General features: G+C 42.3%; 1 protein-coding gene across 7 annotated transcripts in view; it reads right to left on the minus strand.

Moving 5' to 3' along the window:
- BABAM2 (BRISC and BRCA1 A complex member 2) overlaps positions 1-25,098 on the minus strand; it is a 450,382-nt gene that overhangs the window by 59,934 nt on the left and 365,350 nt on the right. Inside the window, exon 11 of one of the 7 annotated variants that reach the window (XM_017964447.4) lies at positions 10,330-10,434. The exons of the other annotated variants lie outside the window; for them this stretch is intronic. Coding sequence (XP_017819936.1) covers positions 10,412-10,434 — 23 coding nt within the window. The 3' untranslated portion in view covers positions 10,330-10,411. Of the gene's footprint in view, positions 1-10,329; positions 10,435-25,098 lie in introns of those variants that run through there. 7 annotated transcript variants of the gene reach the window in all.

The raw sequence follows: 25,098 nt of genomic DNA on the forward strand, positions 1-25,098 counted from the left end.
TACTCAGGCATTGTTTTGTTCCATACTGTGCCATTTTTATTTAGGAGATAATCAAAGTGGAGATAACAAAAAGCAGCTCACAAGGTCGATGGCCCTGCTTTGCTGATGTGCATCACCCCTCAACTGTCCAGAGAGATAACTCCAGGTTTTACCTCCCAAGCTGTCCATTCACCTGCTGGTGGCAGAGAAAGCAAAAGGCAAATTCCTCAGTGGCTCCAAGGGGCCACTCAGGCAGTGGTAGCAGCTGCCCATTCCACTCTCTTCCACGCTCTTTGCTCAGAGGAAGCTGAACTCCATGCCAAGGAATTCCAACCTCTCCTCCACTGGCTCCTTCTCGTCATGCTGAAGATTCTCTCATCCTATAAAGTAGCCTCTTGATTATCACCCCTACTAGCTACTATCCATTTACTCTCCCTTTAATTCTCCAAATTCTCAAAAGAGGATGGGCTCACCTTCACTGTGAATGAATTCTGTGACCCACTCACACCTGGCTTCCATCTACACTAAAGCATGGGCATTTCTTTTACTATGCCATCCATGGGCACCACCATCATTACCAAAGCATATGCTTTTCACACTCCTCTCCCTTGCCACCTGTACCTCCCCAGATCTGGTCCTCTGCTGCCTTTGTGGTGCCCTCTGTCCTGGTTCTCACCTCACCCCTCTCTGCTGATTGGCCTCTATCAGGAATCTTCTGCCCACCACCAGTCACTGGCCTTTCCCAGAGCTGGTTTCAGTCCCCTCATCACAGATTCATCCTGTGGGAATTCCACCAGCTATGTGGCTTCCATTGCCACCACTATGTGGGTCATGAAGCTTTAGTCTCACATTTTTGGCTACTTACTGGATATCTCCATCTGCTTATCACACAAACACCTCAAACTCAATATATTCAAACTCACTCACTTTCCTCCAGATTTTGGTACTCTTTTTAAATTTCCACTCTTTCCTTAGTACCCTAGCTAGGAATTATATAGTAATCTGCAATTCCTCCCTCTCCCTCACTCCCAAAATCTGAGTGTTCACCAAGTCCTTCTGATTCTACTCTTAAGTATTTCTAGAATCTCTCCTTTCCTCTTCCTCCCTACTCCCACTGTTTCAGCACCTCATATTCTCTTGCCTGAACCAGTTTCCCCAAGTGGCTTATCAAACCCCAGCTTCTTTCCACTCAAATGCATCCTCCCCTCTGCCACTGGACTTACAGTATAATCGGGATAATGCCACATCCCTGTTCAAAATCCTCCCATAGCTCTCCGTCAGTAATGGGATATATTTTGAACCACGTACAAAAAAGGCACTTTGTAACTAGGTGCATTTCTTTCTTGCCTCTTCTCCTCATTACTCCCTTAACTCACTTATCCTAAAAATCCAATGTTTTGAATTATTCCCAATCTTCAGAATGCATTGCATCAGCCCATGAATATACTGTTCTCTCTGCCTTGGACATCCTTTCCTTTTTTTTTCTTTTGAGACAGACTCTCACTCTGTCCCCAGGATGTAGTGCAGTGGCACGGTCTTGTCTCATTGCAACCACTGCCTCCTGGGTTCAAGTGATTCTTCTGTTTCAGTCTCTTGAGTAGCTGGGACTACAGGCGTGCACCACCACGTCCAGCTGATTTTTAAATTTTTTAGTAGAGATGGGGTTTCACCATGTTGGCCAGGATGGTCTCGATCTCTTGACCTTGTGATCCGCCCATGTTGGCTTCCCAAAGTGCTGGGATTACAGGTGTGAGCCATGGAGCCCAGCCTCATCCTTTCCTCTTTATCTACCTAGCAGATCTCTAATTGCATTTAAAGACCGAGCTCTAGGACATAGCTCAGAAGGGGTTTATACACCTGTATTATAGCATTTTCCACAGTGTGTTTGTATTTATGTGTTTACACGCCTGCTGCCTTACCTGAGTACAAACTCCTTAGTGTAGCTATCCATTTCTGTGACCACACAGCTTCACACAGGGCTTGGTCCATAGTAGACACTCAAATGTCTGCAGAGTTGACTTGAAGGTACACAAGGCTTTTCTCCTTAACAACAGGACCAGACTTTAACCTCTGTATGCCCCAGTGCTCTTAGTAACAGTGCTACAGACACAGCAGGTGAGGAACGAAACAGTCAGCTGGTTAAGGAGGCAACCACCAAGCACCAGAAGTGGTTAAAAGTGGCTGTGAAAAGGCAGGCATGGGGCTCAGTATTCTTGCTTTTCATTATACATCTTTGTGAGGTATTTGCTTTTGCAACCATGCTCATGTTTCTTTGGCAAATACAATACACAAAATTCTTTGTTGGTTATGAATAATCTATAGATGTGTCTGCAAACTACAAGGAGCCACTTTCCATATATTTAAAAGGACAGGTTATGGGCACTTTGTGAGGCTCAGGCGGGTGACTCACTTAAGGTCAGGAGTTTGAGACCAGCCTGGCCAACATGGTGAAACCTTGTCTGCACTAAAAATATAAAAATTATCCAGGCATGGTGGTGCATGCCTGTAATCCCAGCTACTCGGGAGGCTGAGGCAGGAGAATTCCTTGAGCCCAGGAGGCAGAGGTTGCAGTGAGCCAAGATCCTGCCACTGTACTCCATCCTGGGCAACAGAGCCAGACTCCGTAAATAAATGAATGAATGGAGGGTTACGTTCCGAGGGCTTAACTCCAAATAGGCTGTGTAATCAATGTGTGTCAACGATGAGGGAGAAATGTGAGCATGAGGCTGCACAGTCACTAGGCCAGCAGAGCACTGCACCTGAGAACAAGCAATGGTGCTGCACAGAGAACATGCACTCACTCTGCCATTTGCTTATGTGCAAAGATAACGCTTATCAGATGATAAGCATGTGTTTTGTGTAGATTTTACTAAAAACATGAGAATACTGTTGAAAAATATGATTTTATGTCTTCTAACCCCTGACACAGGTAAAGTATGAAGGAGAGGAAGCCTTTGCAAGCTATTTCTGCCAGCTTATGAAAACTAGAATTTTAATATTTTAGGCTGAAGATTTTCATATATATAAACACATATATAGGAAACATATTTGGTTAAAGGAAGTGGGCCTTGGTGCTGGGGCATCTTAGTGTAGAAAGAGTGAGGCTGAGATTTCTATTGAGAACAAGTTAATCCTCGGGACATGAGCCACACGTGAAGAAGGTGGGCACCGTGATGTTACCAGAGGGCTGAATGGGCATGTTACCCAGTGTGGATCACAGACAGATTCTTTCAAAGGCCAGAGATGAAGATATATCAGTCTTTGCTAAAAACATCCCACGGCTGCACTTCACAAAGGCATATTTTGCTTCAGTATGTAATTTCCTCACTACTTAACTATAAAAGTATATCGGAATTGAATTCTAGGGCTTTTTCTAAATGAGAGCTGAGTCACAGGTACCTCGGTGCTGTGTCTGCAGACTAAAGTGGATGACTCACATCTGTAAAATTCTGAGAGAAAGTACCAACCGACCCCATGCTTAGTCATCTTTTGCATGGATGCTGGGTTCATGAGCTCTGTAAACTATAATGAGCGATCTAGCCTTTTACCATCTCTTTATTCTTTTCTAAACAGTACAAATTACATCTCTAAAAATAACTTCATCTACGCAAGTGAGTCACTTCAACCTAACAAGCTTCCACAAGTTACTCAGCTAAATTGTAATATTTACTTGTGAAGGTACAAATCTTGTTGTCATATTAGCCCCATTTTTTTTTTTTTTTGAGATAAAAATTTGGTAGACTTGGAAAAGGGAGGAGAGTTTCAGCAAAGTTTTCAAAAGACATACAATTTACTCCTAACCTCTCGCATGGGCAGGGGTTGTGATGGGCTGGAGGAAGTAATTCTTTGAAAACTATTTCTAGCAGTGCATGAAAATCACAATTTTTTTTCTTGAGACTGAGTTTTGTTCTTGTTGCCCAGGCTGGAGTGCAATGACATGATCTTGGCTCACCGCAACCTCCACCTCCTGGGTTCTCCTGCCTCAGCCTCCCGAGTAGCTGGGATTACAGGCACCCACCACCACACCTGACTAATTTTGTATTTTTAGTAGAGATGGGGTTTCTCCATGTTGGTCTGGCTGGTCTTGAACTCCTGACCCCAAGTGATCCACCCACCTTGGCCTCCCAATGTGTTGGGATTACAGGTGTGAGCCACTGTGCCTGGCTGAAAATCACAATTTTAATATTTCAGGCTGTAGTTTAATCAAAAACTCTGCACTTTTCTTTGTGCGAGCCCACGAGTACACGGTCCCCACTGTGGGGTGTTTGTTGGCTGTTGGAACAGATTTATCAGTAATTCTATTTGCTTTAAAATCCTGATCTGTGAATTTATGACTTTTTTGATGAGACCCAGCCATGCTAATAAATGCATATGTATTAAATACTAATCTTTGCTCTCCTAGGAGCTGATCACTCACCACGCCCTGAATTCTCTAGACACACAATTCAGCTTTAGTACTCCACCCGTTTACTGTGTCGCTTTCCAACCCCAAGGCCTGCCTGCTGGTCTTTAGCTTGCCTTTCTGGGCCTGGCATTGTCAGCTCTCAGCAGCCCCACCCCAGGCCTGTCCCAGTTAGGCAATAGGTACAATGGAGGCAAGAGCAGGTTACCTACATGAGGCTTATACCTTCAGAACCTAGGCAGCAATGCTGAAATATCAAAGTCCTGTTAATCTACACTCTGGCTTCAGTCAGAGCGAACTAGAAGGATTTCTCATTCATGTTTGGCAAAGAATGAAATTACAATACCAACAGGCCTAGAAAGTTTCCACTGCTGTTTCAGCTTCTCCTTTAAGAGATCAGATCCGTTGGCTTCATCCAGATGGCCATGTGAACAACCTTTCCCTGTGCATGGGGGTGCTTTAGAAGAGGAAAATGAAATCACTGGTCCATCTGAAAATTCCCCAGGAAATGGGCTGCAAAGCCCACTTCCTGACTCCAACCCGGGCAGAGGCTGAGTCACCTAAATCCCTCCCGACTAGTATTCACTTGACTTGCACGAAACAGGTCTGCTGGAGTCGCCTGAATTCTGTTCTCCGTCCTCGTGGACAGCCACCCACTGCAATGGAGCTACAGCAGCATGCTCTGTCTGGTCTCTTCTGTGAGGTCTTCCCTCAGCCTTAGCCCACAAGGTTGATGTGACATAACCCCCCTAAGCTTCTCTTTTCTTATTTGCGAAATGGGGAGAGTCACACCATCTACCTCTTAGGGCTGTGGCGATGAAAAGAGACACTGTAAATGGAAGTGCTGTAGAGACTGCAGGTATTCTGACCACTCAGCTCTCCCATTTCAGCAAATGGGTACTGAGTTCTCATCTAGTGCTTAACCCTGGGCAACGCACTGTGCATAACAGTTAAAACATGGTTTAGAAGCCTGGGCAACATGGCAAAACCTCGTCTCTACTAAAAATACCAAAAATTAGCTTGGTATGATAGCCTGCACCTGTAGTCCCAGCTACTGGGGTAGGAGGCTGAGCCGGAAGGATTGCCTGAGTCTAGGAGGTTAAGGCTGCAGTGGGCCGAGATCGCACCACTGCATTCCATCCTGGGCAAAAGAATGAGACTGTCTTGAAAAACAAAAACAAAAACAAAACAAAACATGGGTTAGACTTAGTCTTGGACCTCAGTAAGCAAATTAAGCAGAATAATGAAGCAAATACGTAAGACAATTAAGGAAACATTCAAGATAATAGATCTCCTAACTACGGTATTTAGATCAAGTGTTATTCAGGTGGGAGTGATCAGGTTACAGAGTGAAGCTGAAGACAGCTTTTAAGAAATGGTGCAAGAAAGATGAGGAGGTCAAGGAGAGAAAGCAAGAAGGGTCAACAAAGAGGCCAAGGTTGAGTGGGAGAGAAAGTCGGATGGGGAAGGTGGGTCTGTCTACTGGGGCAGGCCGTTGGATAAAGGTGGTGTCTTGAAATGATTAATGTGTTATCAGGGCACAAGGGCCAGAGACAAACCAGCTGGCCACTGAGCTAATCCTGTAGGTAGCAAGTTATAAGCAAGGGTGAAGGCATGGGAGTGGCAAACAGGAATGAGTAACACCTTGCATTTCTATAGAACATGATGCCTTCCTATTTGCTTTCAGGTGATTTAATCCTCTCAAACCTCTGTGAGCTAGGCTGGGTGTCAATCCCATTTCCCAGATGAGGAAGCTCAATCTGGGAGCCAGTGGGTGGTGAGGAGGCTGAGCAGTTTACCCAGTGTAGATGGGTGCCTGTGTAGCCTCCACACTTGCTAGGCATCAGATTTACACAAGAAGCTGTTTTATTTTTTATTTTTATTTTTTGGAGACAGTCTTTCTCTGTTGCCCAGGCTGGGGTGCAGTGGCACAATCTTGGCTATTTGCAACTCTCACCTCCCAGGTTCAAGCAATTCTCGTGCCTCAGCCTCCCAAGCAGCTGGGACTACAGGCACGTGCCAGCACGTACAGCTAATTTTTGTATTTTTAGTACAGATGGGGTTTCACTATGTTGGCCAGGCTGGTCTCGAATGCCTAACCTCAAATGATCCTTCTGCTTCAGCCTCCGAAAGTGTTGGGATTATAGGTGTGAGCCACTGCGGCTGGCCTTAAGGTGTTTTACTAAAAACACACAGGTTCAGCAACCAACCCTCCCTAGCCCCTTTCTGTTCAACAGTGGAGCAGGGAGAGGAGAGAAGAGGAGAAAGGCGGGAGGTGCTCAGGCTTCAGAATCTGTCAAGGCACTCAGGGGTTCTGATGTAGTCAGGGCAGGAACCAAGCTGCACCACACTGCACCATACAATGTGGTACCTACGTGGTCAATAAGGAGAAAAGAGAAGGGCAAATGAGACATCATTCCAAGGTTTGCAGCCTGCTCACAGAACCTGGTCCTGCCATTAAAAACTGGTTGGAACAGATGATGTTCATTCTATGGAGGTGGGTAAGAACTGTAACCTAAACAGGAATGTTGTATCAGCTCCATGGGCCTGGGTTAGCTCTTATTTTTACCTTTCACTGCCAGAGTAAGAAAGTTCCATGGCATTTCAGAAGATGCGCTGTGAGCAGTGTTATGGATGACTTCCCACACTTGCCCTTCTCCAGTGAGGCCGGGTTCTTCTGGGCTCTTCCAGCCTCTCCATCTTCCAAACTCGTATCCCTCCACACGCTGTCCCAGCCATGTCAGTCCCCAGTTCAATGGCCTCTCTGTGAAGCCTTCCCCAGCTCCCTGAGGCAGAGGCGGGTGCTCCCTTCTGATTCCCAACTGAAACTGAGACTTGAGAACTCATTTTAAATGTACCATTTTGAAACTGAAATGCAGAGTCTTTAAGTATTATCTTGTACTGTTAACCTGCCTGGTTGGCCCTTTCCCTTTCAACTAATGACTCCATAAAGGATGGACTTGGGGTGATACATGCCTTCTGTATTTATCTAAAATCCTTTGCAAAACTTTGGAAGTCCCTATCCCACTGTGGGCTCTCTTGGTCTCACAAACTTCTCTGCCAGGCAATGAGCAGCCTGACAGCAGGCACCATCTTGTATCATCCTGTACCTCTGGGATGGGACAGGCTCAATAACTGCTGGTTTATGTGGAGTCCCCCAAATATTCAGTCAAACTGAAAAAGTTCTGTCCAATTCTCAACTTTCTGCTATGCTCCCACCACTCTTTGGAGCAAAAGTGAGCTTCACAGAAGTTTGAAGCCACCTTCATTTGACTGTTCTGAATTACACCGAGGTCTGAATCTTTGAGTTGAGCCAGTTTGCCTTCCTCTTACCCTGCAGCCTAAGCAATAGGCTGTCCTTTTTGTTATATGGGGTTCCAATCCTACTCCACTTTCCACCCCAAAGCTACAAGTTTTAAAGGATTTTGTCTAAAGGATCATTTTCCCATGAGATGTCCAAATTATTAAACCCAGCAACCACATTTTTCAACCTAAAACAAAAAACTTGACATTTAATTTAGCTTTTACAACTTTTTCATGGATAAGTATTTGATTTCTATTTGTCTTTTGAATTAAAGTTCTGAACATATTATGGTCACAAACCCCTCACTGCTGCTTTTGTGAGCAGTAAGCTGGTCTAAATCCCAGAAGGAATCTTTTGTCTCCTGTTCATTATACTCAGCCTCCAAAGTGGAATCTTAAAACCACCTCCTTTTGGATGCTTTCCCAAAAGAATTCTCCCAATTCTCTACCTGCCAACAGGACTCTCCTTCCCCTCCCCTTTCAAAATGTATTTGTATCTACAACATCACTCCACACATGCCAACTGAACGTTAATGCCCTTGAAGGTAGGAACCCCCTCTAAATTCCACCATGGGCCTAGAACTGACTGAGTGATAATTAAACTGGGATAATTAAACATTACTGATTGGTATAAATGTCAAAAGGGTAATTACCAAGTTTGAGCATAAATGCATACATAAAATGAAACTGAGACTTGAGAACTCATTTTAAACATTACCATTTGAAACTGATATGCAGAGTCTTTCAGTATATATCATACTGTTAACCTGCCTGGTTGGCCCTTTCCCTTTTAACCAATGACTCCACAAAGGATGGATCTGGGGTGATAAATGCCTTCTATATTTATCTAAAATCTTTTTCAAAACCACGAGACTGCCTCTGGTTTAATATGTCAATGGGCTATTTGCTATAAAGGGCATGGATATTTAAGAGGTTTGTTTCCTTCACAATGTGTTGACAGAGCTCTAAAAATTTTTCTTTGAAGAAGAAAACTAGAAATTATTTGAAGACTGTGACGGAGTCATGTCACTGCAATTGGAAGTACAGTACAGCTGTCCCTGTGAGGGCCCAGGCCAGAAGGAGAGGAAATCATGTTGGTTTACTGCCTCGGCGGGGAATCCTTGAAGGAACAAATTCCAGGTGCAGCAGGAAGGTGCCCCCGTGGGAGGTAGTGGCTTTTGTCCCGCCTGAGACCTAACCAAATCAAACACACTCCACCACCTTGCAGTTACAAAAATCTCCTCTATTTGGGATGATGGGTGAAAATCTAAGACCTTAGGCCTGCGTGCTTCTGAAGAAGTCCATATATGCAAAGCGGCTGCCTCCTTTTATCACAAACACTGCCAACACCTCAGGCATCCCACTGAGATCCAGCCATGTGCTTATGGACAGCTATCTTCCAAATTGGGAAGAACCAAATACGACACTTCATATCCTTGTGCCCTCCAAGGCTCTGGAACATAATCTATACACATCAACTCAGTGTGCCTGCATCCCATGTAGACCTGCCTCCCGAATCCTAGGGAATAGGGCAAGATCACATCACTATAAGAATCAAGAAACACTGGCATTATGTCATTGTGTGAGTAAGATAAAGCAAGGCAGAACAGAAAGAGCTGCATTTGAATGTGGACATTCCAGACCTGGTTTAAATTTGGTTCTCACTTTACCACCTATGAGATCTTAGGCAAGTTACTAAACCTCGCTGCTATGGAATGGCAATCGTGACTTTTATGTTGCAGTGTTTCATAAATAACAACCATTAGTGTAATTCAGGGCTGAGACTCTTCTGTAGAAACAGCAGAAGATATCAACAGACTGAAGGAATAGTCATGCCATTTGGGTAAGCAGCGGGTCAACTCTTGGTTCAGGAAACATGAAGGTGGTATGTGGTTCAGGTATAATCAAATACAAGACCAGTAGCAGTAGCCCCCACAACTCTCTTCAAAGCATAAAGACCACACAGAGTGTGCACATAGGTGCCAGACACTTAAAGAGCTTGTTCCTAGGCCTGGTCCTTTTTAAAGAGATAATTTAATTTTTTAAGTTTCATGAGGGGCCAGGCAAAGTGGCTCATGCCTGTAATCCCAGCACTTTGGGAGGCTGTGGCAGGATGAATGCTTGAAGCTAGGAGTTTGAGACCAGCCTGGGCAACAAAGCAAAACGCTGTCTCTACAAAAAAATTAAAAAATTAGCCAGGAGTGCTGGCACACACCTGTAACCACAGCTACTCAAAAGATTGAAGCAGGAGGATGGCTTGAGCCCAGGAGTTTGAGGTAGCAGTGAGCTCTGATCACACCACTATACTTCAACCTGAGCTAAAGAGCAAGACCCTGTCTCTTAAATAAAAAATCTCATGAGGGAGAAACCATATCTTATTCATACCTGATACAGTGCTTAGCGTAACAATTGCTCAGTAAAATAATTTCTAATTAAATTATCATAATAGGCTTAACCATGTTTCTCAGCAGAGAGTAAAGGAAATAGAACACAGGCTATGAATAATGTCAAGGCAATATCCCTTGCGGCATTTTCCCAATATGTATAGTTGGCCAAGTACTACTACTAGGTACTCTCAGGAAAACTATTAGAGCCCCTGATGTCATTGTCAATGTAAAAAAAAAAGGACAAGGAAAAATCCAAAATATCTCAAGATTATTTTTACTGAATAGCCTCAGTTTGTTTTCAATTTTTCCACAGCCCGTGTTCACATCTGTGGCCTCCCTTTTACGAGCTTTGGAGCTGTAAATCTGAAAGAAGACAGATAAGGTAGAAACCTTGTTAAACAAAATCCCCATCAAAATGACAAACATTCAAACAGGAGTGGCTTGCCTTTATCTCCAGTTACCACCCAGTTTTGACGGAGTCTGTTTCCCTTTTACAAAAGGTTTGCTGTATGAGAAGAGAACATTTTACCCAGGAGACCGAAAGTCACTCCCAGCAAGGTATTTCCCAAAGGAGTTGTACTGTATGTTCCAAAGTGTGGCTGCTGAGCTAACTATCTGGGTTGCAATAAAATGTCTTGATTTTTATCGATGGTTGGACAGATTGGGTTTTCTGATAACCCCAGTCCATTTCCCACATTTTTTGTGGGTATGCATCCATATGCTGACTCATTCTGGGTGCAGAAAGCACAGAGTCTCTGCGGAGGGTGGAGATGGCAAGGCGAAAACTTCCAAGATGGAGAGGAGAAGGGGGAAGGGAGAGATCAAGAGAAAACAACACAGAGGAGTGTTCTGGATTGATTATTTACAGACAGTTTGCCAACAACAGATAAGGGATGGATCATGGCTGGTAACCATTACTGGGGTGGCTTCTTTGGGTCTTTCATTTTAAGATGAAAGAGATTTGACATGTTTATTAAGTAATGTGGTAACCCAAGAAGCTGGGCATGTACTTCTGGTGATAACTGTATAGCAATTACTTCTGTGTGTTACAAGCCTCAGCTTTTGTTTGCTGAAATGTTAGATTTGGTTATATCTTTGCAGGTATGAGATACTTTTAAAGGGACAGTGTTTAGTAAATTTAGATATGTAAAATTTGCCTTTCATCGGCAAGGACTGAAATACAGCTTTGTAGGATTTCTCTGCAGGGAAATAATTTCTACAGCAGACATCAAGACTTCACACTAAGATTCTGAAGATGATTGAGTCAATGGATGAGTATAACTAACTTTTGGAAACTTTAAGGCAATTTAAGGAAATTGTAGGAGAACCACAAAGCATCAAGATCAGGGCATGAGGGCTGATCCAAACAACGGGGCTGGCATTTGTGATCTTGCGTAGAACCACCCCAGTGTGGGTCACCTCCACAGTATTAGATAAACCAATTAATCAAAATTACCTTTTCAAGCAATGGATCTGTTCCTTGTCACATTCTTAGAACTAATAAAGACTTATCTTTATTACTACTAATTATAATGTTTTGGTTCATTCTTTTAAAAATTATGCAATATATGATACATACCAAAGAATACTTGTAATATACACTTACGATCTGAAACGTAGTGGAAAAACAGAACATGACTGAATCTGTGCTCCCTCTCAGAACAAAGACACAGCCACAAGCTGAAGTGACCTTGCCACTCCTTTGTCTCCTGTCTCCCTGCCTCTATATCCAGAGATAATCATTGTCCTAAAATGCCTGTTTATCACTCCTTCCAGACTCAGTTTCTAGGCTCAAGGGATCCCCTAGTCTCAGCCTCCCAAGTAGCTGGGACTATAGGCATGTGCCACTGTGGCCAGGATGCCTTCATTTTTTTAGAAACATGGCTTTAATGCAGATTTCTATATCCCTAAAAAATAAACGGGCAAACTGTCAGATTTTGCTTGTTTTTGAGCTCTTTATATAAAAATTCTATCATATGTCTCCTGGAACTTGCTTTTTCCAGTCAATATTCGGGCTCTTAAGATTTCATCTTTATTGTGTATAGATATAGTTTGTCATTTTCACAGTTGCATAATAATGTAAATTGGACACTATTCATTCCTCTGCCAGTGAACATAGGAGTCTTGGAGTTTCTTTTAGTTTGGTCCACAACTAGAGATGCTGCCTTGGCTATTCTTGAACATGTGCTTATTAACAATTCTTCCTTTTCCTCCTGGGCGCCGCCAAACACATTTCCCAGCCTTCCTGCAGTCAGGTAGAGCCAAATGACTAAATTCTCTGTGTGTGGGAGAGATAAATGCCACTTCTAGGCCTGACCCCTATGGCCTTTGCCATGCTGGCCTGAAGAAGACGGTGCATGGAGGATGCTGAGGCCATAGGGAATGGTAGAGCCACTAGACAGAGAAGTTAGTACCAGAACATCAGCAGGAAGCAGAGTCCTTCCTTCATCCCTAATGACCACCACTGAACTGACAGCATAGGAAATAAACCTTTACTATGCTAGCCACAGAGACTGGGGGTTGCTTGTTATAGGTGTTAGACTTTCCTAACCTCCATTTCAAAATACATTAGGGGTGTGTGTGTGTGTGTGTGTGTGTGTGTGTGTGTCTAGTCAGTGTAAATGAAGCAAGAGCTGGGCATAAGGTGGGCTCTGCCTCCTGCATTTATGGGGAAATGAGGGAGTTGTGGAGATAAAATGGCACCAGGAGGGTCCCTCCTCAAGGAGTTGTTCTGCCTGTTGATTGGGTCAATGTCCGTATCCTATCCTGGTTGTTGAGTTTGGACTACAGTTGTTCAAGATGCTACCATTGGGAGAAAATGGGTGAAGGGTGCATCCTCTCTCTCTCTCTCTCTCTCTCTCTCTCTCTTTTTCGAGACAGAGTTTCACTCTTGTTGCCCAGGCTGGAGTGCAATGGTGTGATCTTGGCTCACCGCAAACTCTGCCTCCTGGGTTCAAGTGATTCTCCTGCCTCAGCCTCCCGAGTAGCTGGGATTACATGTGCCCATCACCAGGCCCAGCTAATTTTTGTATTTTTAGTAGAGATGGGGTTTCACCATGTTGGCCAGGATGGTCTCGATTTCCTGACCTTGTGATCTGCTTGCCTCAGCCTCCCAAAGTGCTGGGATTACAGGCAATGAGCCACCACACATAGCCATCTTTTTTTTTTTTTTTTTTGAGACGGAGTTTTGCTCTTTGTTGCCCAGGTTGGAGTGCAGTAGTGGGATCTCAGCTCACTGCAACCTCTGCCTCCCAGGTTCAAGCAATTCTCCTGCCTCAGCCTCCCAAGTAGCTCGGATTACAGGTACCCGTCACCATGCCCAGCTAATTTTTGCATTTTTAGTAGAGACAGGGTTTCACCATGTTGACCAAGCTGGTCTCAAACTCCTGACCTCAGGTGACTTCCCCTCCCAAAGTGTTGAGATTACAGGTGTGAGTCAGTGCGCCTGGCCTTTTGTATTGTTTCTTACACCTACATGTAAATCCACAATTATCTCAAAATAAAAAGTTTTAAAAACCATGAAAGACTTATGTGGTAAATATGGAGAAGTATTAACAAAACTGTGGAAGGCAGTTCCTCCCTTGTTTTCGGAAAACAGAAATAAAGTGGCATCAGGTACAGAGGACAGCCCTTAGACCCAGATGTGTGACAATGCCAACCTCTTACCCTTGATTTCCTCACTTTAAAAACAAGGACAATACCTGTCCTGCCAACTTCATGGGGTTTGGGAAGGATCAAGTTAAATAAGATAATAAATGGGAAAGTACTTTGAAATACTGTAAGGTCTTATGACTGACATTGAAGAGACATTTCTAATAACACTTTGGTAATGACAGAGCATACTATCAATCCACTTACATTTATTAGTGAAGAAGAGCTGCAAAGCTCCAGGTGCTGAGCCTCTGTATTAACTCAGTGACCAAGATGGAGGGGAAGTTATGAACTGTACATACATGGCAATAAGATATCAAAAGCACTTGCTGCTGGTGCAGATGGGGTCTGTAATATACTACTTTTCATGTCAGAAAGAAGAAAGGTGGCTGGGTACGGTGGCTCATGCCTGTAATCCCAACACTTTGGGAGGCCCAGGTGAGCTGGCATTCAAGACCAGCCTGGCCAACATGGCAAAATCCCATCTCTACTAAAAATACAAAAAAATTAGCCAAGTGCAGGGGCGCATGCCCGTAATCCCAGCTACTTGGAAGGCTGAGGCATGAGAATCACTCAAACCTGGGAGGCGGAAGTTGCAGTGGGCCAAGATAGTGCCCCTGCTCTCCAACCTGGGTGACAGAGCGAGTCCTCATCTCAAAAAAAAAAAAAAAAAAAAGAATATGTACTTATATTTATTTTATTTACATAAAGAAACTCTATAAGGCCTAACTAAAAAAAAAACTAACACAAATGGCAAGAAGAAGAACAAGGTAGATTGGGAACGGTGGGGATGGGACTTTTCCTATTACGTATTTTAAAAATTAGGTGAATATATTGCAAATTCAAACAGTAAAATAAAAAACATTTTAAAGGCACATCCTTAGGGAGGGTCCCTATATTTTTGTATGTGGGATGGGGAAGGGCCCTGCTTTTTGTTTTTCTCAAAGCCTTAGTTAGAAGAGTATGGAAGTTAGCTGAGTGCTATCACTAGACTGTACGTGTGTATATGTATGTGCGTGCAAATATGTGCCTGCATGTGAATAGGACTGTACATGCCAGATAATTCTGGCCAAGCCCTACCTCTTTCCCATCACCCAACGATGGCAATGGCCAGGAGTCATGAAGAGGGGACCACTGGAGCAGCTACTCACTCTTTTCAGTTTTCTGCCCCTTAGGGCATTTTGTTTAAGAACACCAATTGATTTAATTGTGTCCTTTTTTGAGACAGAGTCTCACTCTAACACCCAGGCTGGAGTGCAGTGGCCCAATCTCAGCTCATTTGCAACCTCCACCTCCTGGGTTCGAGCGATTCTCTTGCTTCAGCTGCCCACATAACTGAGATTACGGGTGTACGCCACCATGCCTGGCTAATTTTTGTATTTTTTTGTAGAGATGGGTTTTGCCATGTTGGCCAGGCTGGTCTCAAACTCCTGACCTCAGGTGATCCTCCCGCCTTGGCCTCCCAAAGTGCTGGGATTACAGATGTGAGCCACCGTGCTTGGCCTAATTGTGTCTTGTATAGGGAGACTGAGGCTGATATAACGTACTTCATAGGGCGAAACAAGATCAGAATTAGAAGCCACAGTCCTCACTCCCACTCCTTCCCTATGCCCACTGGTCAGTACATTCTTGGGTCAAATGTGGATTAAAAAACTAATGCTCTCTCTGAGTACCAAAGTTAAGTCTGGGTTGTTTCAAAGGACTTTCTAGTTGTTAAAAGAATCAGACTTGAAAAACTGAAATCAAGAAGCAATTCTTTCGGATTACGTTGGTTTTCTGTGGCCCCCATGACCTCTGGAATCATGGAAACAATGAATGATGTTGGGGTAAACTGTCTTTGAACATTAGCATGTAAAGTCTTTGTGTTTACTCTGTGGAGTCCACTGAGTCTGCAATCTTGGGCTGTTTACCTCCCGGAAAAATGGGTCTTTTGAAGTATTTTGTCCCCTTGGTTAGAGGCCAATTCAGCATGTTTTCATCTTCTTGTAAATACAGTGTTCAAGCACCATCCCAACCAAATGGGTTCTACCTTCTCATTGACTGGTTGTGGTGAAACAGTATGAACTGAGGGTTTTGGCCCACTCCATTCTTCCAACATAAAACAAAGGCTATGCCATTTGGAGATGCTTTTGTTGAGACCACAATTCATTTCTGAGGTCTCAATCAAACAAAAGCTCAAGGATAAACTTTGCAAATTCTTTCTAATTTGCCTGACATAGGAGACAGTTTATAATACACATGAGGTTTCCAAGCATACAGCCAAATAAAAAATGAGAAATATTAGCTTAGCCAAAGAGATTTTTCTTTTTTTAAAGATAGGGAATCTGTGTACATAAGACTGTCAGTTCCTCTAGAAAAGGAATGTCCCATTCAGCCCTATATCTTTAGTATCCAGTATGGTACCTGACATAAAGAATATACTTCAATTCAACTCTCACCTGGGAGTATAAGAAAGGCAAACCCCATCCCTACAAATGTTAAGGCCTATGAAGCTAAGTAAGATTCCATGTTTAACCTGAAAACCTAGCTGGAAAGACTAGTATGGAACTAAACTTGTTTCTTTATTGGAAAACAAAGCTGAACTGAGACAATGGTTTAGAGCAGAAATTGATGGGTGGTTGGCATTTAAAAATATGAATGTAATTGCTTGTTCTCTGGCCTCAATCACACTGACTGATTCCTTTTTGCAATTATCTTCACTAGGCTTGCCTGTATGCAAAGTTTGCTGATTACTGGCAGGTACTATGGTTTCCCTGGAGACGGGGGAATCGTTAATCCACCTTTTCAACACTGGGGAGAGTTCAAAAGACTCACAGTACAAAGAGAAAGTTCCACAGTTGGGAGCATCAGAGGTAACACTGGGGAGCCCCATAGCACCTTATTTGTAGAAGGGAACTAGAACTTAGGATCCCTACCCACCACGTGCTCTGAGGTTGGAATTCTGACCATGTGTAGGGGCTGGTAATTGTTACAGAAGATGCAATATAGTTGTACTGTGCTCCCCCACTCCTTTTAAATCATGGCACTTACCCAGAAAATGGTACTACTTTTTTTTTTTTTTTTTTTTGAGATGGAGTCTCACTCTCACCCAGGCCGAAGTGCAGTGGCATGATCTTGCTTCATTGCAACCTCCACCTCCCAGGTTCAAGCGATTCATCTGCCTCAAACTCCCGAGCAGCTGGGACTACAGGTGTGTGCCACCATGCCCGGCTAATTTTTGTATTTGTAGTAGAGACAGGGTTTCACCATGCTGGCCAGGATGGTCTCAAACTCCTGACCTCAGGTGATCCACCCGCCTTGGCCTCCCAAAGTGCTAAGATTACAGGGGTGAGCCACCGCACCCAGCTGAAAATGGTGCTATTTTATGGCACACCAGGAAAAGGGGTAGGCTGGCAGAGGTCACTCACTGTGGGCTACAGGTTCCCCAAGAACTGAAGAGGTCAGCAGCCCATCTGTAACCTATCCCTAACCCATCAGTGTGCCCCAGCACATGGATTGGGAAGCTTTCGTAAACTGCTGAGCACAAGAAATCTGGAATCAGATGGTCTTGGTTCAAATGCTATGTCCTTCAGCTACTAGCTATGGGACTTCTGGCAAGTTACTTTATCTCTAGGTGCTTTTTGTAAAATGGGGATAATAAGTAGCCCAATCTCACAGGGCTGTTGAGAGAATTATATTTAAAAGTAAAGTATTTAGCACAGTACTTTGCATATAGTGAACATTCAATCAATTATTTATGAATAACAATGGTATTATTATTATTAATCTCCTCTCCTCCTCGCCTTCCTTTCTTCTTCTTCTTTTTTTTTTTTTTTTTGAGGCAGTGTCTTGCTCTGTCACCCAGGCTAGAGTGCAGTAGCATGATCTCAGCTCACTGCAACATCTGTCTCTCAGGCTCAAGCAATCGTCCCACCTCAGCCACCTGAGTAGCTGGGACTACAGGAACATGCCACCAAACTTGGCTAATTAAAAAATAAATTTTATAGCTATGAAGTTTCACTATATTACCCAGCCTCGTTTCAAACTCCTGGGCTCAAGTGATTCTTCTGACTTGGCCTCCCAAAGTGCTGGGATTACAAGCTGCAAGTGAGAGCCACCAGTGCCAGCTCATTTTTAACATTATAGTACAATATACATAATTCAAATTCACCATTTTTATCACTTCATTTTAATTTAATATAATTTCTTTTTTTAAAGAAAAGAAAGAAAAAAAAAGGAGTGAAGAGGAAGAAAGAGGAAGACAAAGAGGGAGAGAGAACAGGAATGTTGCTTTATACCAAGAACGGGTATTGAAAACCTCTTTTATGCCAATAATTGTGCTTAATAATGGCCGATCAATATTTCATTTAAACCTATGAGTAGGTGTGATGTGGTACTGACAAGAATGTGTATTTTATGTATTTAAAGTGGAGAGCTCTATAAATGTTTATTAAGTTTATTTATTCTGGATCTGAGTTCAAGTCCTGGATATCCTTATTAGTTTTCTGTCTCGTTGATCTATCTAATATTGATGTTGAAGTCTCCCACTATTATTGTGTGGGAGTTTAAGTCTCTTTATAGGTCTTATGTATCTGGGTGTTAGGATCATTAGCTCTTCTTGTTGCATTGATCCTTTTACCACTATATCTTTGTTGCTTTAAAATCTGTTTTATCAGAGGCGGGAATTGCAACTCCTGCTTTTTATTTATTTATTTATTTGGTTGGTAAGTCTTTCTCCATCCCTTTGTTTTGAGTCTTTGTGTATCCTTGCATGTGAAATGGGTCTGGATGTAGCATACCATTGGGTTTTGGCTGTATCTTTTGAGTAAAGGATTTAGTTGATTAAATTTAGGATTACTGCCATTTGATGTTAACTGGCTGTTTTGTCCATTTGTTGATGTAAATTCTTCATATGTTGATGCTCTTTACTTTTTGGTATATTTTTAGAAAGGCTAATACTGGTTGTTCCTTTCTATGTGTAATGCTTCTTTCAGAAGCTCTTGTAAAGCAGGCCTGGTGGTAATAAAATCTCTTGAGTACTTGCTTGTTCATAAAAGATTTTATTTTTCCTTCAGTTGTGAAGCTTAGTTTGGCTGGATATGAAATTCTGGGCTGAAAGTTCTGTTCTTTAAGGATGTTGAATATTGGCCCCCACTCTCTTCTGGCTTGTAGGGTTTCCACTGAGAGATCTGCTGTAACTCTGATAGGCTTCCCTTTGTGGGTAACCCAACCTTTCTCTCTGGCTGCCCTTAGTATTTTCTCCTTCGTTTCAACCCTGGTGAATCTAAAGATTATGTGCCTTGGGGTTGCTCTTCTTGAGGAATATCTTTGTGGTGTTCTCTGTATTACCTGCGGTTGAATATTGTCCTGCTTTGCTAGACTGGGAAAGTTTTCCTGAATAATATCCTGAAGAGTATTTTCCAGCTTGGATTCATTCTCTCCGTCACATTCAGGTACACCTATCAAACATAAATTAGGTCTTTTCACATAGTCTCATATTTCTTGGAGACTTTGCTCATTCCTTTTTATCCTTTTTTCTCTATTCTTGTCTTCTTGTTTTATTTCATTAAGTTGGTCTTCAAGCTCTGATATCCTTTCTTCTCCTTGATCAATTCGGCTATTAAAACTTGTGCATATTTTGCGAAGTTCTCATGTTGTGTTTTTCAACTCCGTTAATTCATTTATATTCCTCTCTATATTGTCTATTCTTGTTAGCATTTCATCAAACCTTTTTTCAAAGTTCTTAGTTTCTTTACATTGGGTTAGAACAAGTTCTTTTAACTCCCAGAAGTTTCTTATCATCCACCTTCTGAAGCCTACTTCTGTTAATGGAACACAGTCCTTCTCCATCAGGCCTTGTTCCGTTGCTGCTGAGGAACTATAATCCCCTGTAGAGGAAGAAGGGTTCTGATTTTGGGTATTCTCAGCCTTTTTAGGCTGGTTTCTTCCCTTTATTATAAATTTATCCATCTGTCGTCTTTATAATTACCATCTTTCTAATTAGGTTTCTGAGTGGACGTCCAATTTATTGATTCCCAGCACCGGAATCTGAGCAACCCACTGCGCCGGCCAAAACAGCAGCGTTAAGACTGATGGTGCTCTTCTGCCTGGGAATCTCTGGTCTGGCTTCCTTCTTGAGTCCGTAATAGGCGACTCTGCCTTCCCCGAGCTCCAAACGTCAGTCAGAAGGGGAACCAGTCCCGTTTACTCTGCACCAAGAGCCACCGCACCGAGGTACCGGCAAAACCACTGCGCCGGCCACAAGAGTCACGCTGGCAAACCATGGGGCTCCTCTGCTGGGAATCTTTTGGTCCGTGAGCGACAAAAATTTGTCTGAAAGTGTGGCGTCCTCTCGTTCTCTGTGCTTTCAGTGGGAGCTACAATCCCAAGCTGTTAGCAATCAGCCATCTTGGATCTCTTTATATAATTTATGAATTTTAAATTTAAATTTAAATATATTTAAACTTATTTGTATAAACTTAAATAAAATTATAAATAAATAATTTTATTTATTTATATGGAGTCTCACTCTATCTGATTATAGATATATCTCTATATCATAACTTACAAAAACAAACAAAAACTTCTGAGCTAGATGGCCTCTAACCATTCATTCTAGCGCTAAGAATTCTATTAAAAACTGGCACAAAGACTGGATGGCAGTGAGGTGCCATGGCTTATGCCTGTAATCCCAGTACTTTAGGAGGCCATGGTGGGCAGATCACTTGAGGTCAGGAATTCAAGACCAGCCTGGCCAACATGGTGAGACCCTATCTCTGCTAAAAATACAAAAATTAGCCAGGCATGATACACGTCTATAATCCCAGCTACTTGAGAGGCTGAGTCAGGAGAATCACTTGAACCCGAAGGCAGAAGTTGCAGTGAGCCGAGATTGTGCCACCACACTCTAGCCTAGGTGACAGAACAAGACTCCGTCTGCAATAAAAAAAAAGACTGAATGGCTCAGATTCTAAATGAAATAACTAAAAACAGTTTTCTCTTCTTTTCTAAAGAAAATCTTTCAAAATTCACGGATTCTAACTTGTTTAGATCCTGATTTGAACAAAGCAAGTGCTTAAAAAAACCACGTTTGAGACAAATGGGGAAATCTGAACACACATTGAGCAGTGGGCAATATTAAATAATTAGATGTCATAACATTATCATCAATACATCTTTTTTAAAAAAACCTTATCTGGGCTGGGTGCAGTAGCTCATGCCTGTAAGCCCAAGACTCTGGGAGGCTGAGGTGGGAGAGTCACTAGAGGCCAGAAGTTTGAGACCAGTGTGGGCAACACAGTGACTATCTCTATGAAAACATTGTTTTTTGAATTAGCTGGTGTGTGTGCACCTATAGTCCCAGCTACTCCGGAGGCTAAGATGGGAGGGTCCCTTGATCCCAGGAGTTTGAGGCTGCAGTTTGCCATATGATCATTCTATTGCACTTTAGCCTGGCCTACAGAGCAAGACTCTGTCTCAAAAAAAAAAAAAAAAAAAATTAGAATATTGAAAAATAATCCTTATCTGTTAGGGATACATACTGATGTAAAATGATATTTCCTTTGCATCAAGATATTCAGGAAAATACAAAATTAAAAAGGAGGCAGGTAGAAGAAACAAGGAAGACAAAACTGTGATATGGGTGATGGGGTTCACTGTATTTTTCTGTCTACTTTCATATTTGAAATTTCTATAACATTTTAAAAAAATTAATAGTTCCTCAGGACAGATCCAACCCACAGAAATACCTAGATTGTACTCAGTTAAAAAAACAACAATGGGCTGGGTATGGGCGTGGTGGCTCACACCTGTAATCCCAGCACTTTGGGAGGCTGAGTCGGGAGGATCATCTGAAGTCAGGAGTTTGAGACCAGCCCGACCAACATGGTGAAACCCCATCTCTACTAAAAATACAAAAATCATTTGGGCACATGCCTGTAGTCCCAGCTACTTGGGAGGCTGAGGTAGGAGAATGGCTTGAACCCGGGAGGTAGAGGTTGCAGTGAGCCGAGACCAACAATGAAGAGGATAGGAAGGAGTGTGCAGTTTGCCACAGTTCCTACTCCCCAACCATCTTAGAACCTGGGCTACTCCCACGTCTAAATCGCCTCTTCTTCAGGAGGCATTTGACCTTGTAAGTTAATATGAACTCTGTATGACAAATTATTAAAATCGACCACAGTCACTATGTCTAAACAGGCGAAATCATGTTTTTGGTAATCAGCAGCTCTTTCATTCTTTAATAAGCTGGTTAGTTTTGTTCTTTCAGTGTCCAAAAGTGAATCCCTACCTTGAGTCAGTAGTTTGTACCACTGGACAGGGGATTATAGGTGAACAACCTGTCACCTCCACTGAGGAACAACTCCAGCTTCATGCCCTGTTGCCTTCAGGTCAGTAATGTCTTTGCTGAGACATCCACTCACGTTCCTGAGAGATGAGATAGTCTTTACATCTCTCTGACTTGTGCATGGTTGCAGACACTGACCCTCTGCTCTTGTTCTTGAGGCTTACAGGGTCTCTGAGAAGCTCTAAAGGCTTCTGAAATTTATCACACATACTTGGGGATACTGTAAACAATTATCTGAAACAGTATAGTAATGTAGTTTAGCACACGGGATCTAGAATCTCTTCCTGGATTTAAAAACTAGCTCTGCCATTTAATCTTGCTATGCCAGTTTTGTAATTTGTAAAAAGGGGTTATTCTGGTAATTAACCTCAGAAAGATGTTCTGATTAGGGCTGGGCACTGTGGCTCAAGCCTGTAATCCCAGCACTTTGGGAGGCCGAGGCGGGTGGATCACGAGGTCAAGAGATCGAGACCATCCTGGTCAACATGGTGAAACCCGTCTCTGCTAAAAATACAAAACATTAGCTGGGCATGGTGGCGTGTGCCTGTAATCCCAGCTACTCAGGAGGCTGAGGCAGGAGAATTGCCTGAACCCAGGAGGCGGAGGTTGCGGTGAGCCGAGATGGCGCCATTGCACTCCAGCCTGGGTAACAAGAGCGAAACTCCATCTCAAAAAAAAAAAAAAAAAAGAAAGATGTTCTGATTAAATAACATAACATATGCAAAGTACTGAGAACAGCATCTAGAGCATGGTATACACTCCATACCATTTTTTTTTTTTTAAGACAAAGTCTTGCTCTGTCGCCCAGGCTGGAGTGCAGTGGTGCCATTTTGGCTCACTGCCACCTCTACCTCCTGGGTTCAAGTGATTCTCATGCCTCAACCTCCTGTGTAGCTGGGATAACAGGCGCCAGCCACCACACCCAGATAATTTTTGTTTTTTTTTAGTAGAGATGTGGTTTCACCATGTTGGCCAGGCTGGTCTTGAACTCCTGACCTCAGGTGATTTGGCCACCCAAAGTGCTGGGATTAAGGCATCAGCCACCATACCAGGCTTACACTCCATACCTAGAAATTGTTATTACTATTATCTTCAACAGCAGCATAACCAAAATATAATAATGCATGTGCTTCACCAATATCAATAGTACTTTAATATCAATTCTAAGAAAAGGTTAGACTGAACTAGATCAAAAACATAAGAGTTACTCTGCAGCAGCTTCCTTTCTTTCACTGGGTAAGAAGATCTCTTGAGTTATAGTTGTTAATTTGAAAACATGTCAAAAATCACCGAGAAGTCAAAATTGCTAATTTTTCAAGACCTTTCTTTGATCAGAAAAACTTGCTTTAGCAATTACTTAATCCAATAATTACAACTGAAAAGATTCATACAACATATATAAGATGGTACAGGGGAAAAATTCATCGCATGATTGTGCATCTGATTTACAACCTCCTTCCTTAAAAGAAAAATTTAAGATCATGTAAAGGGGTCATGTAATTCTTAGGTATTACAATGAAGACAATATTCCCAGTGAAGATTTATCCAGTAAATTCTCAAACTAGTGTCAGAAATTACAAAACAGGCTTTCTGGAAGAAAACTCTAAAGATGAAACGGAAGTTTCAATTTGAGTCAAAATAGTGACAGTGGTTGCTAAAGGACTAGAGCTCTCTGAACTGTAAACGGGCGAAGGGTGTGCCTGTGTGTATAACCAAAAGATGAAAACCGCTTTGCCTAGTAGAGCTAACCACTTTCAAGGAAGTCTCAGGATAAAAATTAACCAAAATGTAAACGTATCTAAAGGACTTAATAGTTCTCATAATTAAAGCAAAAAGACATTTAGTAAATTATATCTTTTTCCATATTCTTTTATCATTTGGAACAATATTAGAGAATTGATTGGTTTGATATTTTGTTGATAATTAATTTTAGTTCCTGTTGCTTTGATAGGTTTTTAAATACTTTTTGAGATGGAGTTTCACTCCTCTTGCTCAGGCTGGAGTGCAATGGCGCGGTCTTGGCTTAGAGCAACCTCCACCTCCTGGGTTCAAGCAATTCTCCTGTCTCAGCCTCCCAAGTAGCTGAGATTAAAAATTAGCTGGACATGGTAGCATGCCACCATGTCCAGCTAATTTTTATATTTTTAGTAGAGACAGGGTTTCACCATGTTGGCCGGGCTGGTCTCAAACTCCTGATCTCAGGTGATCCACCCGCCTTGGCCTCCCAAAGTGTTGGGATTACAGATGTGAGCCACCGCACCTGGCTCATACTAGAAATGATAAAATTAAACTAAGAATCTTTATGTCTGATATGAAGTAAACATGGTAATTCTAAAATAATATTACACTTTTTATAGATTTGGCTTGAAAAAATTCTAACACATAACCACTGTGGTTCTTAATTATAATTATTTTACTGATTCTGATTTGCTCTTCAAATATATTCCTTTATATAAAGATGTGATCTGTATCCAAAAGAGTAAGCAAGTTTTGAGCAACATCACAGTTTTGATTTTACTGATTTAGGTAGTAGCCATCTTGTTTGTTGCATGCTAAATATTCTACAACAAAACACTGTTTCTGTAGTGGGGAGATGAAAGCCTACCTCGCTCTGCTCAGGAACTGAGTGGCTGCTACTACGATAGCTTTGCGTCTTGGTGGTGACAGTGCAACATCAATGCAAACAATTTCCTTGGTTATACTAGGAATTGTAGAGCCTGACGAAATCAGAGCTTGGCAGAAGCATTTGTAGCAATAAACAGAAGCTTCTGATTTTTACTTAAAATTTCAAAAGCTGTCCTGATTTCTAATTTATTGGCTTTGATTACAGGCCTATAAGGAAAGAATTATTTAAATGACTACCAGAATTAGTCTGAGGTTGTTGATTTCCTCTGGCTTATAAAAAAAAAAAAAAAAAAAAGACTTACAAATAACTGTGTTCTCTGAAAAACAAAATAACTGTTTTCCATACTTAATGTCAACTTAAAACCAATGAATGAACAAATGAAGAGATAGATAGTTAAAGACACATACAGAAAGAATAACACTAA

This window comes from Callithrix jacchus, chromosome 14 (assembly GCF_049354715.1).
Source record: "Callithrix jacchus isolate 240 chromosome 14, calJac240_pri, whole genome shotgun sequence".
Classification (NCBI taxonomy): Eukaryota; Metazoa; Chordata; class Mammalia; order Primates; family Cebidae; genus Callithrix; species Callithrix jacchus.